The sequence below is a fragment of the Carcharodon carcharias genome, chromosome 3, assembly GCF_017639515.1.
Source record: "Carcharodon carcharias isolate sCarCar2 chromosome 3, sCarCar2.pri, whole genome shotgun sequence".
Taxonomy (NCBI): domain Eukaryota; kingdom Metazoa; phylum Chordata; class Chondrichthyes; order Lamniformes; family Lamnidae; genus Carcharodon; species Carcharodon carcharias.
The window spans coordinates 35,955,180-35,970,486 of NC_054469.1; the positions used below are offsets into that span (position 1 = coordinate 35,955,180).

The window sequence follows — 15,307 nt, forward strand, 5'->3', positions numbered from 1 at the left end:
CACCGCATGCAAGTTCCCCTCCAAGCCACAGGCCATGCTGACTTGGAACTATATCGCTGTTTCTTCACTGTTGCTGGGTCGAAGTCCTAAAACTCCCTTCGTAACAACACAGTGGGTGTGCCTACAAAACATGGACTGCAGCAGTTCAAGAAGGCAGCTGACCAGCACCTTCTCAAGGGCAATTAGGGATGGGCAATAAATGCTGGCCTAGCCAGCGAAGCCCACATTCTGTGAACGAATAAAAGAAAAATGATTACGATGTTGAAAATAAATGGGCTTAAGATAGACAAATCTCCAGGAATTGAGGGTCTCCACCCAAGTCTAGTAATACAGATGCCTGAAATGCAGATGCATTCTTCATAATTTTCCAAAGCTCTTTCGATTCAGGAATTGTGCTTCTGGATTGGAAAGTTGGAGACAGACTGAGGAGGAGAGATGGGAAATGGGATGGGAGAGCAAGAGAACACTTCTAACAGTTGATATGAATTCTCTTTAAAATAGTTTTTTTTAAATTTTGGTTTATTAAGTATTTAACCACTGCAATCTTTATTATACATACACTAAAGCTTATTTTTTTTTACATTATTCAGTTCTAATGAGAGTAAAAATAAATTCATTTACCAACACAGATTTTAGAACATCAGCAATGCAATTTTTTTTAAACAAAGTTTTACATTATGCAAAACATGATACAATCACCATCAATTGGTTCTCAATACAATATTACTGTATGTTTCAGTGACATCTCCTGGTAGGCACTTGTACAGAACCAAAGTACAAAACAGTTGCTTGATAGTACAGATCTTGAATATTGCTGAAAAGAGACATGTTACCGAAGCTTTTTGACTTGCACTCTTCAGGACAATTGCAAGAATGTCTAATTTCAAGCAATCACAACAATTTAAGGAGAAAAGGGGTGCTGATTGGTTGGCAAATCGGCTGATTGGCCGAGGTGTTGCCATGGAGGAATTATCGGCTCCCCATGCATCCGGATATTTCAAAAAAGGTGCAAGGTTTGAAGGTATTCCTTCTGTTTGCAGAGAAGGGGTCTCTGCATATGAATGTATGTCACGTTTAACAAGTGTAAATCAGCCATGTTATAAGCATGACTAATTATCTTAAATTGTTACTGTAGCAATTAGCACAATCAGGTCAATCAGCTATTAGCAAAATGGCTAACAGTAGACAGCATTGTGTAATGCCAGGTACATAGGCTGCACAGGCTGATTGAATCAAACTTGTTCCTTTGGTTGTTCATAACCCGTGAAGTACAGAACCTACACAACTAGCCTGTGCTTGCAAAACCCAAAACAAATCATCTACTGTTAGATGTGGCTGAACAATCCTGTGTTAAACGCTACACAAATAATCAATTTAAGATAATGAGTCAAGATAGAAGCGACATATATTCATATGCAGGGGCATGTTCTCTGCAAACAAAAGGAATATGTTCAAGTCTTGCGACGTTTCGGAACTAGCGGAAGCTTTGAGAGACTATATCTCTATTGCTTTCTCCATGGCATGCCTCAACCATTCAGGATTGACTTGCCAAACTATCGCTACTCCTTTTCTCCTGTGGTATAAATTGTGATTGGTTGAAATTTGTATTCTTGCATTTGTCCTGATCGGCGCAAGATGAAAAGCTGTAGCAAAATATCTCTCTTTTCAGCAATATTCAAAGTACAAAACTTCATTATTTTCAACATTTCAACAGATAACAGACTTATTTCTAAAAAAGGAGACAGTTTGATATACCCTTTCAACTTACACTTACTGATATATTCTAATTGGTAGAAGTAACAAAATTCAATATACAACAAATATGATTCTAAATTACAACAAAGTATATGCAAATAGAAATATATTTCTAACAAACATCTTGCAAAATTAAAATAAGTAATATTTTGCAGCTTAAATGTATCAACTTTACTTTATGTTGACAGTGAAGATAAAAATACAAGATAGATTGCCACCTATGCTGGCTTACAGTTGTAATAGATCTTCCAGATGGTCGTTTGAAGATGTATACAAGGCCCTGCAACATAAGAAAATCCATTACAATAATGAACTTTTCAAATTGCATTTTAGCTAAATTAAATTTAGCAGAAAACCTAGAAACCAGTAACACCGGCTATTCTGTTTTGGCTCACAGACTGCAACAAAAAAAAGCACGTTCAATAACATCTTCTTGGAAATTAAATCTCAGAATAATTAATTTGCATTGTTTGTACTGAAATCACTATCATCTTAGTCAGTGGGTTTGCATCTTTAAAGGAAAAGCAAGATAGCAATTATCTTTCCAACATTCAATCCGTGCAAAGTGCCACATGCGTAGCAATGCACAGAAGAAATATCAATGGCAAACCCTCCTCAATCAAATATTTATATTTAAGATATGCTTTATCAGTTATTATTTTCTAAATTATTCAGCTAAGTATAGCATTCACAAAAACAGAAGACCATTCAGCCCCTGTAGCCTGTTTTGGCATTCAATCAAATCAAGTTTTTTTAAAAGTATTTTATTCATTTACAGGATGTGGGCATTGCTGGCTAGGCCAGCATTTATTACCTATCCTTATTTGCCCTTGAGAAGGTGGTGGTGAGCTGCCTTCTTGAACTGCTGCAGTCCCTGTGGTCTAGGTAAACCTACAGTGCTGTTACGGAGGGAGATCCAGGTTTTTGACCCAGCAACAATGAAGGAACAGCAATATATTTTCAAGTCAGGATGGTGAGCAGTTTGGAGAGGAACTTCCAGGTGGCGGTTTTCCCATGTACCCTTGTCCCTCTAGATGGCAGTGGTCATGGGCTTAGAAGGTGCTGTCGAAGGAACACTGGTGAGTTTTTGCAGTGCATTTGTAGATGGATACGCACTGCAGCTACTTGTGTTGGCAGTGGAGGGAGTGAATGTTTGTGGAAAGGGTGTCAATCAAGCTTTGCCCTGGACGGTGTCAAGCTTCTTGAGTGTTGTTGGAGCTGCACTCATCCAGGCAAATGTGGAGTATTCCAACACACTCCTGACTTGTGCCTTGTAGATTGTGGACAAGCTTTGGAAATCAGGAGGTGAGTTACTCATCACAGAATTCCTGGTCTCCAACTTGCTCTTGTAGCCACAGTATTTATATGGCTAGTCCAGTTCAGCATCTGGTCAATGGTAACCCCTAGGCCATTCATAGTAGGGGGTTTAGCAGTGATAATTCCATTGAATGTCAAAGGGCGATGGTTAGATTCTCTCTTGTTAGAGATGGTCATTGCCTGACACTTGTGTGGCGCGAATGTTACTTGTCACTTGTCAGCCCAAGCCTGGATGTTGTCCAGGTCTAGCTGCATTTAGATGTGGACTGCTTCTGCATTTGAGGAATCGTGAGTGGTGCTGAACATTGTGTAATCATCAACAAACATCCCCACTTCTGACCTTATGATGGAAGAAAGGTCATTGATGAAGCTCAGTCCTTGTGTTATTCTAAATGATGCATAGAAATAGGATAACATATCCCATTCTGTTTATTTTAGATTGGTGTTGTTTTTACAAGAGAAAGACAACTGGAGACTCTCAGCACGGAATATGCAGTAATAATCAACTGACTACTCTGATAAAGGAGCATTATAGCTTCTTTATCACTATCTTTGTATTCAGAGCTGTATAGCAGCTTTTGTTATAGGGTAAGGTTCCTTGACATCCATTTTAAATTAGAATGCATGCATTGCTTTCCTTGCATAATGGTACCTTGGCAGTTTTTTCTAGAATAGAGAGAATGTTTAAAATACTTTCTACATAAATCCACACTCATTACATCATTCAACATACCTTTCAATGTCACTCAACTCTGATATAATTCCATTATAATGTTGAAACTTTGTGTGAATGGCTACCGCTGTGTCTTTGATTGCCGCTCTTTTCACTTTACCTGCACAAAATAAGTCGATTTTAGAAACTGGAAATGAATGTTCCCCAATTTTTATAAAAGAAGCATAGCAAGTCAGTTCAGCAATAAGCCTTATCAAAAAAAGTGATTTCTTTTTAAATGTATACTCACACAGTTAATATGCTCTCCTAGCACTGAAAAAGACATCAATTTAGAGAAGGAAAAACCTATGAGCTGCTTATTCTGTATAAATTATTCCCCGTTGCCATTTCAGAAACAAATATTCAGGCTTATGCAAAATCCAATGTCTACCCCTATGGACGCTTGCCATTTGGGTGCACTTTTGCACCTGAAATCATGAGAATATGGCATTACCATCACTGAATCCCCCACTATCAACATACTAGGAGTCACCATTGACCTAAAACTGAACTGACTAGCCATATACTGTGGCTACAAGAGCAGGTCAGGGGCTAGGAAGCATGTGACAAGTAACTCACCTCCTGACTCCTCAAAGCCTGCCCACCATCTACAAGCCACAAGTCAGGAGTGTGATGGAATACTCCCCACTTGCCTGGATGAGTGTTGCTCCCACAACATTCAAGAAGCTGGACAGCATCCAGGACAAAGCAGCCCACTTGATTGACACCACATCCACAAACATTCACTCCCTCCACCACTGACGCACAGTAGCAGCAGTGTGTACCATTTACAAGATGCACTGCAGGAATTCACCAAGGCTCCTTAAACAGCATCTTCCAAACCCACGGCTACTACCATCTAGAAGGACAAGGGCAGCAGATAGATGGAACACTAACACCTGGAGGTTCCCCTCCAAGTCACTCACCATCCTGACTTGGAAATATATCACCGTTCCTTCACTGTCGCTGGGTCAAAATCCTGGAACTCCCTCCCTTCTTAACAGCACTGTGGGTGTACCTACACCCAATGGACTAATGCAGTTTAAAAAGGCAGCTCACCACCACCTTCTCAAGGGTAACAGGAATGGACAGTAAATGTTGGCCCCACCAGCGAAGCCCACATCCCATGGATGAATAAAAAAATTACAGATTTTCAAGACCAAGATGGACACGTTTTGGTCTCAGGAAATCAAGGGATATGGTAAGTGGGGATGAAAGTAGCATTGAGGCAGAAGATCAACTATGATTGCATTGAATGGTGGAGCGGGGTAGAGGGACAGTTTGGTCCGCTCATGCTCCTATTTCTTGTGTTCTTAAAATGTGCTGTTTTGCAATGTAGAGTGCATACATATATAGTCCTCCAAAATATCTCAAAAATTTAAAATATCCACATCAGACTTTTTACAGATGTTGGTGTTACATTTTGAGTCCAACTGTATTGCTATGGCTGAGGGAAGAGAGGTCTCAAGTATAGGTGGAACTTTTGTCATCAGCCAACAGATATATTGGCAGTCTGTATTGTATTCCTGAGAGGAGGTAAGGATGGCATTAAGTGAGCTTCCAGGAATGGCTCGAAATTGCTTGGCTTTAGCTAAAGTCCATTCACTCACCTAAAGGCCGGGATTCTGTTGGGCCAATGGGGGTCTCACCCGCTGGTCGGAGAACCGGCGAAGAACACCCCATGTCAGTTCCGTAAGGGGAGGTCCAACAAAATCAAGCACCTTTCAGGTACTGAAGTGGCCCTCATTAGGCTGTGCCCACAACTGAGGTCCCTGGTGGTGCAAGTCCTGCCTACCAAGTTGCTGAGAGCTACTGCCCAATCACAGGCCAACAGCTCCTCAAGCTGTCAGTAGCAGCAGGAGTGGTGGCAGCTGGCGGCAATACACCCATCAGAGGCTCAGGGTCACTGTGATAAGGTCACTCCTCTCCTGACCTCATTGCAGCCTTGGTTCAAACATGGACAAAAGAGCTGAACTCCAGAGGTGAGGTGAGAGTGACAGGCCTTGACATCAAGACAGCATTTGACTGAGTGTGGCATTGGGAACCCTGGCAAAACTGGTTGAAGTCATACTTAGCACAAAGGAAGATGGTTGCAATTGTTGGAGGTCAATCATCTCAGTTCCAGGACATCACTGCAGGAGTTCCTCAGGGTAAGCCTGAGCCCTACCTGAGTCCTAAGCCCAAACATCTTCAGCTGTTTCATCAATGACCAATGAGCAGGTCAAAGGCTAGGAATTCTGCAGCGAGTAACTCAGTTCCTGGCTCCCCAAAGGTTGTCCGCCATCTTCAAGGCACAAGTCAGGAATGTGATGGAATACTCTCCACTGGTCTGGATGAGTGCAGCTCCAACACTACTCAAGGAGTTTGGCCCCATCCAGTCCAAAGCAGCCCATTTGATTGGCACAACATTCACTCCCACCACCACCGATGCAGAGTAGCATCAGTGTGTACCATCTACCAGACGCACTGCAGGAATCACAAAGTCTCCTTAAACAACACCTTCCAAATCCACAACCGCCACCATCTAGAAGGAAAAGGGCAGTGGACAGATGGGAACACCACCACCTGGAAGTTCCCCTCCAAGTCACGCACCATCCCGACTTGGATATATATTGCCGTTCCTTCACTGTTGGGTCAAAATTCTGGAACTTTCTCCCTAACAGCACTGTGGGTGTCTACACCACATGGACTGCAGCAATTCAAGAAAGACAGCTCACCACCACCTGCTCAAGGACAATTAGGGATGGACAATAAATGCTGGCCTAGCCAGCAACGCCCACATCCAATGAATGAATGAAAAGAAATCACAGACCCAAGGTAGAGGTAGGATGGGGATTGCGGGGTGGGGAGGGCATGACAGGGGGTTCAGAGGCAAAGCCCCCTGCGCAATGCCAGGTCCCTCAATCAGGCACAGCATCCTTGATAGAAAGGAAACCCTGGGAGGCTGTTGGCAAACTCGACAGTGTTGGTGCACAACCTTCTGAAAGCGCAGAAAAGCAATGCAGCTTCTATTTAATCCCAAGCCACTAAATTACAGTGGGCTCAGGGATAATGGACATCAATTGGCTCATTAACGAGTCTACTTGACATCCTGCTGCCCCAGCCACGATTCCCTGTCAGCCCCTTCCACCTTAATTAAGGGAGGTTTCGAGACCGCCCAGGAGACTGACAGACCAATTAAGTGATCCGGCTTTCATGTTTCCTTGCGTGACAGGCTGCATTAAATCCAGCCCAAGCTGAGGTATTTCCTGCCAATGTCTTATTAATTACACTGTTATAGCTCAGTGGCAATTACATAGTTAAATTGCAATTAAATGGTTAAACAGGTGATGGGCATTTGCACACCTGAGTTGGCCCAAGTTGAGTGGAATGCCTGAGGTGGCAGCTGCGGCTAAGGGCGTTGCATCCCACAAGGTGTTGAAGCAGTCGCTGACTAAAGTCACCAAGAAACCGCTCAGGAAGCGGAGGAAATCTCGCAAGCAGAGCTATTCCACTTATGTGTATAGGGTGCTGACCCAGGTCCAGCCTTCCACCAGGGTCTCTCATCCAAGCTATGTGTTATGAATTCCTTCATTGTCAACATTTTCGAGTGCATTGCCTCCGAGGCCTCGCACCTCATTCACTACAACAAACGCCACACCATCTCGGCCAAGGAGATTCTGAGCACTTCATGCTGCCAGGGGAACTGGCCAAACACAACATCTCTGAAGGCACGAAAGCAGTCACCAAATACACCAACTCCATTTAGGTCGCTCATTCTAAAGATTATAAATGGGGACAGTTGCAGTTTCCCTTTAAGGGGCTGTCCCTTTAATGTGTTCATTTGTTCTTCTGTTAATTTGTCCCCTTCATTTGTTAGTTTTGCGCAAAAAGAATATAAATGAGGACAGCTAGAACACTGAGGGGTGGGGGACACAATGCAGTCTTGGGAATAAACCTGTCTTAAGGTACAGGCTAGCTTCAGACTCATTCTTTCCTCATTGCTACTATGTTAAATCCAATAGTCATACAGAGGATAAACAGTAAGCTCTGGTGATTGATTGTTAAATAAGAAAATTTTGTCTCCATCCTCTGTGAAAAATAAGCATATTACTCCTGACAACTTCAGGTACAGGATGGTGCAAAATCTCCAGCTTTGACTATCCACTGGTTTTTTTCGGAAGCAAAACCATGTCATCAATGGAAAAATAAAGTTGAAACGTGGACACAGGTTACCGTTACCCCCAAAAAGCAAGGTAAGGATTTGGCTTTATCAGTTCCAGCAAAAAGAAAGGAGTAAAGTATTTTCAGAATTGGATGTGGATGACCTGGACACCGAAGAGGGACTGACCCTGCTATTACAGTTTTTGGATAAGTTTTACAAAATAGTTGATTTGTTGGAAGCATATGAAGCATGGTCAACCTTTGATAGATTTAAGAAGACAGGTAATCAGTCCTTGGAGGAGTATATTGTGGACTTTGATAAATGGCATAAGTGACTGAAAATGTTTAATAATGAATTCCTGGAATCTGTATTGGCATTCAAGTTATTTGATTGTGCACACATTTCTCATGTCAATAGACTTTTGATATTGATGGGGGCTTCAATTTCATGGAAAGGACTTTCTCCTAGACCAAATGGCTGCTGTCCTAAAAAGAAATTCGTGAAGTCAGTTATTTCCAACTACTTTCGTAGCAACTACAGGCAACTCTGCAGTGAAGCAAGAAAATGGAGGACTCCATGGTCATTGAATTTCGAGATCTCCAAAGACAGGTCACTAACAGGTGGTTTGAAGACAGTCGCACGTTTAGACAATTTGAGAGGTGAGACAAAAAGCGGGTCTGGGATGGCTTAAACCTGAAAAATGTACAGGGAATGATTAATCGGTGTTATTGGTGTGATTCTAAATATCATTATGCAATACACTGTCCTCAAAGAACTATGTTTTTGAAATAACGCATGAAACAGATAATTCTGATGCCAAGAATGATCAAGATGACTGTCATAAAGGAATTGTGAGGGTGACTGGGAGTTTGAATTCGGTGATGAGTATTTTAGTAGTTGGTTTGTTCAAGTGCGCAGTCTTCAATAGTGGTTGCACTTCCACAGTGTGCAAGTTGGATTGGCTTAATTGCCATCTGGAATCTCTCTGGGGCAGATCAGCGGAAGGTTAAGGAGTATGGAAGCTCCACCTGCTTTCGGTTTGGGGATGATAACATGCTAATGTCTTCCAAAAGAGTAGCGCTCCCATGCAAGATAGCTAGGATCAGTCTCTTCATCAGTGTTGATGTGGTGTCTAGTGAGATACCTCTATTATTGAATAAATCTTTGATGAAAAAAGCACAAATGAAGCTAGACATGAAGAATAACAAAGCAGTTGTGTTTGGGGAAACAATGGACCTACATTTTACTTGGTCAGGGCATTATTGCCTGCCACTGAGGGAGGCAGATATTTCTCGTTAAAGAATTCAGGCAGTGTTGTTAGCTTCTGGGGCGAAAAGTTTGGTGGACAAGAAAAAGATTATCTGGAAGTTACATAGACAATGTGCACATCCAGCATCACAGAAATTGAAAGCTCTGTTGCGGGATGCTGGGGTGGTTGATGAAGAATATGACAACTTTATTGAGCAAGTTACTCCTCAATGTGACATTTCTGTTAAATATCAAAGGATACCTCCAGGACTTGTTGTGAATCTGCCACTGGCCAGGGAATTTAAAGATGTAGTGGCAATAGGCTTAAAAGTATGGGACAGGATTGGAGTATCTTTTTGCTACGCTTTGTAGATAAGCTAAATCTAGTTGCCATACAGTAATAACTGGTAAGGACAAAGTGACTATTGTAGACAAGGTCATGGAGAAGTGGATAGGCACTAGATTGTTAACACCAACAAAGTTCCCGACGGATAATGGAGGAGAATTTGCAAACAATGAATTTCGGGACGTGTGAGAAAATTTGAATATCCTGGTAATGCATACTGCATCTGAGAGCCTGTTTAGCAATGGTTTATGTGAGAAGAATCTTGCTGTAATTGACGAAACGGTGCATAAAATACTAGCCGAACAACCAGACTGCAAGTTGCAAATGGCATTGACATGGGCAGTGCCTGCAAAGAATTCTTTGCAAATGTTGGGAAGTATAGCCTGCACCAGTTGGTATACAGAAGGAATCCGAAGTTGCCTTCAGTGCTATCGGACACTTCCCCAGCTCTTGAAGGAACTACCAATTGCTCTATTTTTTTCTGCTTGTTGAATGCTATGCAAGTAGGTAGGAAAGATTTAATTTAAGCTGAGGTTTCAGAGACAATTCAGCGAGCCTTTTGGCATTGCATAAGGCCAACAGGAATACAGTTTAATCCAGGGGACATGATATATTACAAAAGAGAAGCGCTGAAAGAATAGAAAAGACCTTGTGAGGTTATAGGCAGTGATGGACAAACAGTGATTGCACAACATGGAAATCAAACTGTTAGGGTACATTCCTCAAGGCTAATTGGCACTTATTATACAATTACAGAATCTGAACAGGGGTCATAGAAAGTGAAGAGGCGCCATGCACTTCACATTCACATATGTTGTGGGGAGCACATTATGGCAGATAACTGACTATGGATGACTGACTATGGACAAAGTGACATATGAACAAATGTGTATTTAAGACAGAGATAGATAGGTTCTTGATTGGTAAGGGGATCAAAGGTTATGGGGAGAAGGTGGGAGAATGGGGTTGGGAAACTTATCAGCCATGATTGAATAGCAGAGCAGACTCAATGGGCCAAATGGCCTAATTTCTGCTCCTATGTCTTATGGTCTTATGGACACTGAAGCACAGGATAAGCATATCATCCCAAAGGGCAAGTACCCAAAGCGGGCACTAGAGTAACATCTATGCCAGTAGGAGTTAGTGTGTGGAGGGAGGCCACCATTATATGGGAGAGCAGGAAAAGCCACTGGCAAATATAAACATTGGCTGAACGTACAAGATGAGGGTCTGGAGGTAAGACCCAGGATTGACAAAACGAGGTAAAGAAAATGCAGTGCGAGTTCTGAAAATGGTCATGGCCCTAGGAAAAGATCATGGACTTGTGAAAGTGACTCTGATTGCAGGAGGGAGAGATCATGTAGCAGCAGTCCAGAAAGGCAGAGGAGAGCAAACGTCAACTCTTTTCTTCTCCGCCAATGCTGCCAGACCTGCTGAGTTTTTCCAGGTAATTCTGTTTTTGTTTTGGATTTCCAGCATCCACAGTTTTTTTGTTTTTATTTAAGTAGAGGTCATAGTTTGGCAAGAAAAGGATCACAGAAGTACAGCCCTTCTGATTGAGAAGTTTTAGCAGCTACTAACGAATTGGAAGATAAGTTGATGAAGGATGGCAAAGAGTTGGCAAGAATTTGGTGTATTCACTGAAATACCCGTCAGGGGACAGCCAGCCTTATCACACAGGTGGACGTGCACATAAAAAATGCTTCCTGACAGCACATTTAAGGCAGGGAATGAGAGTTTGAAGATATTCTTAGTTCTATTAGCAACATATTCCTCAGGGTGTAAACCTATTGGTACAAAAGCTGCGTTTTTGCAGGGGGACAAATTTCAATGGAAAGCGTTTTTGAAACCACCTAAAAAAAGCTAGTGATATAAAAGGGAAACTGTGGAAATTGAACAAGTGTGTTTATGGGTTGAATGATACATCAAGGGTATGGTATCTCTCGGTTCGGTCGGTCCTGTTCAAAACGGATTGTATTCAGCTAAAGGCAGATCCTGCAATGTTCTATTGGTATCACAAGGAGAAACTAGCAGGCATCTTTATAATATTATATAATAATGTTGATGATTTTCCAGAGGGAGCTTCTGTAGAATTTGAGCAAAGGGTGATTCCAAAAAATAAAGGAATTCCAGGTTGGAAGGCAGGCTTCGAGGGCCTTTGAATATATAGGGTCAGACATTAAGCAGAATAAGTTAGGAATGACCTTGAATCAACAGTCTGATTTAGAAAATGGCAATTGCATCCCAATAAATCGGGCCAGGTCCTCACAAAGAGGATCCCACATCCAAGGAAGAAATAGACCAATTAGGAAGTTTGATTAGACAGTTGAACTGGTTGTGGGCACTTAGACTAGACCTGATGCTAGTTATGATGTATTGGAACTGAGTACTACGATGAACCATGCTACAGTTGAGAAAATTCTGAGACAAAGAAAAATTAAATTCAAAGGTTGAGAATTGACCTTGCTAGCCTAAAGGAATGTTGGAAAGAAGAGATATTTCCAAAATAAAATGGGTGGATGAAAGTCACCAACTGTCAGACTGTTTTACTTGCTCCAAGAAATTATTAGATGTACTGGAAGAAGAGTACCTTGTGTTATAATGAAGATAGGGAAGATCAATATTTTCTTTGTTTGCTTTGTAATTATTTATTTATGGTAAGGAAAAAGAAAAGTTTTTATTTGTTAAAAGGGGGAACGTGGGATCTATTAATGGTTAGTTATAATGTAATGTGAAACAAAGATGGAAAAATACATGATTTTGTTTCTTTCTGTTTAGTTTGAAAAATTGTTCTTGAATTTTCAAAGGTTTTTTAACTTAAAGAGGGGAATCTGTGAATGTCTTATCAATTACATTGTTAAACAGGTGATAGGTATTTGCACACCTATAAATGGAGACAGCTGGAAGACTGGGGGGTGGGGGAGCTCAGCAGTCTTGGGAATAAACCTGTCTTAAGGTGCAGGCTAGCTTCAGATTCGTTCTTCCCTCATCCTACGGCTAATGGATCTAACATTTCCCACAGTTCGTTGCAAGGACTGGAGGTGGCATAGTGGTATGCCGCTAGACTAATAATCCAGAGACCCAGGGGAGTGCTCTGGAATTAAAAGTCTAATGATGGCCATGAAACCATTGTCGACTGTTGTAAACATCCACCTCGTTCGCAACGGAAATCTGCCGTCCTTACCAGTTCTGGCCTACATGTGACCCGCCGTGGTTGACCCTTAAATGCCCTCGGAAATGGCCTAGTAAACCACTCAGTTGTATCAAACCGCTACAAAGCCTCAAAAAAAGAATGAAACTGGATTGACCACCTGACATCGACCTAGGCACCGGAAACGACATGGCAAACTCAGCCCTGTCGACCCTGTGAAGTGCTCCTTACTAACATATGGGGGCTGGTGCTGTCCCACAGACTAGTCAAGCAAAACCCTGGCATAGTAATCACAAAGTCATATCGTACAGATAATCTCCCAGGCACCACCATCCCTGGGTATGTTCTGTCCCACCAGCAGGACAGACCAGCTGAGGTGGCAGCACAATGCTATTCGGTTGGGAGGGAGTTGCCCTGGGAGTCCTCAACATCGATTCTGGACCCCACGAGGTCTCATGGCATCAGATCAAACGTGGGCAAGGAAACCTCCTGCTGATTACCACGTACCACTGTCCCTCGCCTAATGAATCAGTACTGATGAATTCACCAAGGCTCCTTCGACAGCACTTTCCAAACCCACGATCACTACCATCTAGAAGGACAAAGGCAACAGATAGATGGGAGCACCACCTTCACCTGGAAGTTTCCCTCCAAGTCACTCACCATCCTGACTTGGAAATATATCGCCGTTCCTTCACTGTCGCTGGATCAAAATCCTGGAGCTCCCTCCACTAACAACACCATGGGTGTATACACCACATGGACTGCAGCAGTTCAAGAATGTAGCTCACCAACAACTTCTCAAGGGCAACTGGGGATGGACAATAAATGCTGGCCCAGCCAGCTAAGCCCACATCCCATGAATTAAAAAAAAACTTCAGAAAATGCTCCCTTTTTGCAACTAGTCATGAAAGCTTTGCTATCCTGCAAATTTACCCGTCACTCTCTTCAGTATGGGTTGGGTTGTGATCTTCTCGGGCTGAATAGATTGTGCTTGTGGTCTACCTGATTGTAAATCAGAACAGTAGAATGCAATGGGTAGGAGTATGTCCAACTGGCCAGTAATCATTCAGCAGTGAGGGGGTAAAGATGTGTACTTAAATGGGGAACAGTGTGTGAGATATGTCAGCAATAGTTAGCTCTCACACACTCTGCTGTTAATAGTGAGGTTCCAAGATGTTTCCAGATATTTTCATTTTGCTCTTGAGGTGTGAGCAACACAGTGCACTCTACTATTCCTTCTCTATTAAATTGCAGTTAAGTTCTGTTTTCAATTTCTCAAGTTTTCGGCAGTAAAGGCATTGACAGTATGGCGATGTGTCTATGGTGATTTATTGCAAAGTAGAGGAAGAGCTCCAGTAGTATGAAGTAATGATGTAGACTTGTTCTCATTGTTTTGAGAGCTCAGGGCGACTAATGCCAATTGCTTGCATAGAGGAACTTTCAGATATGACTCTAGGGCCAGGATTTTCCATTCGCCGGGGTCGGGGGGGAGCGCGGACCCGATCACCATTACTTGGGCAGGCCAATTAAGACCGGCCCAGTGGCTTTGTCGACTCACGTGGATAGCGGGAGTGTGCGGACAGCGGGCATACACAGACCACTAGGTCCAATGGCGACCTGGCAGTCTGTTTAAAAGCAGGCCTGGCAGCCTTCTGTGGGCTGCTCACAATGGCCAGTTCTAGGCCACACCAGATGGGTTCGGGTGTGCAGGCCAGACTGCAGGGGAGGCCAGAGGAGCAGGGCAGGCTGCAGGGGAGGCCAGAGGAGCAAGGCAGGCTGCAGGGGAGGCCAAAGCGCCCCTCGTTTTTCAGATGAATGCCTTGCTGCCCTCCTCGAGGAGGCGGCAGTATGGCGGGAGGTGTTCGTCCCCCAGGATGGGAGGAGGCAGCCCCCTTCCTACATGACCAAATGTGCCTGGGAGGTGGTGAGCTCACGAGACGTGGTTCGGCGCACCTGGATGCAGTGCGGCAAGGGCTTCAACGATTTGCTGCGCTTTGGCAGGGTGAGTACCATTTTGGCATTGGGCACTTAACCCATCAGGTAGCCTTCCCTCTGAGGCCACCCACCGCCTTACTATCGTGACTGCATTGAATCACTGAGGGCATTTTTCCTTTGCTGTGTGGCCAAGTAGATAGTGCCCATGCTGAGGTCAGCCTGAGTGGGTCATGAGGAGATGAGTTCTCCTCCGCACCATGTATTGCTCTTGGTCGCATGTGACTAGTTTGGGGCAACGTGGAGGAGCTGCAGCTAAGCGCATACTCAGAACTCCAGGTCATGTCCTATTCAGGATGATGAGATGGTGAAGGGGAGCCTCAAGGTGTCGTGGCAAAGAACCATCTGTTGCCCTCTACACTGCATGTATAGAGGCACAGCGCCTCTATGCTATGGGAGGAGTTATCGTGTGGTTCCTAATGTGATGTACGCAGCATGTGTCCATGTTGTGGAGGTGGGAAGCAGGCTTAGCATCTTGGTCTGAGTGATCAGCAGCAGCAGCGAGGAGAGGAAGCGCGCCCAGCAAAATATTGCGATAGCACACGGTGACGTCGAGACGCACGCCCAACATCGCCGCGTGTCAATTTTTTGCAGGGCCTGCCCCCCCACACGTTAAACGAAAAATTCTGCCTCAGGTAT

General features: G+C 43.4%; 1 protein-coding gene across 2 annotated transcripts in view; it reads right to left on the reverse strand.

Annotated features, from left to right (window-relative positions):
* Positions 1–510: 510 nt before the first annotated feature.
* ncapg2 (non-SMC condensin II complex, subunit G2) overlaps positions 511–15,307 on the reverse strand; it is a 130,050-nt gene continuing 115,253 nt past the window's right edge. For both annotated transcript variants that reach the window (XM_041183125.1, XM_041183126.1), the window contains exons 27-28: positions 3,806–3,905; positions 511–2,035 (exon numbers count right to left, since the gene is read on the reverse strand). In XM_041183125.1, the coding sequence (XP_041039059.1) occupies positions 1,984–2,035; positions 3,806–3,905 (152 nt within the window). In that variant the 3' untranslated portion in view covers positions 511–1,983. The remainder of the gene's footprint in view (positions 2,036–3,805; positions 3,906–15,307) is intronic.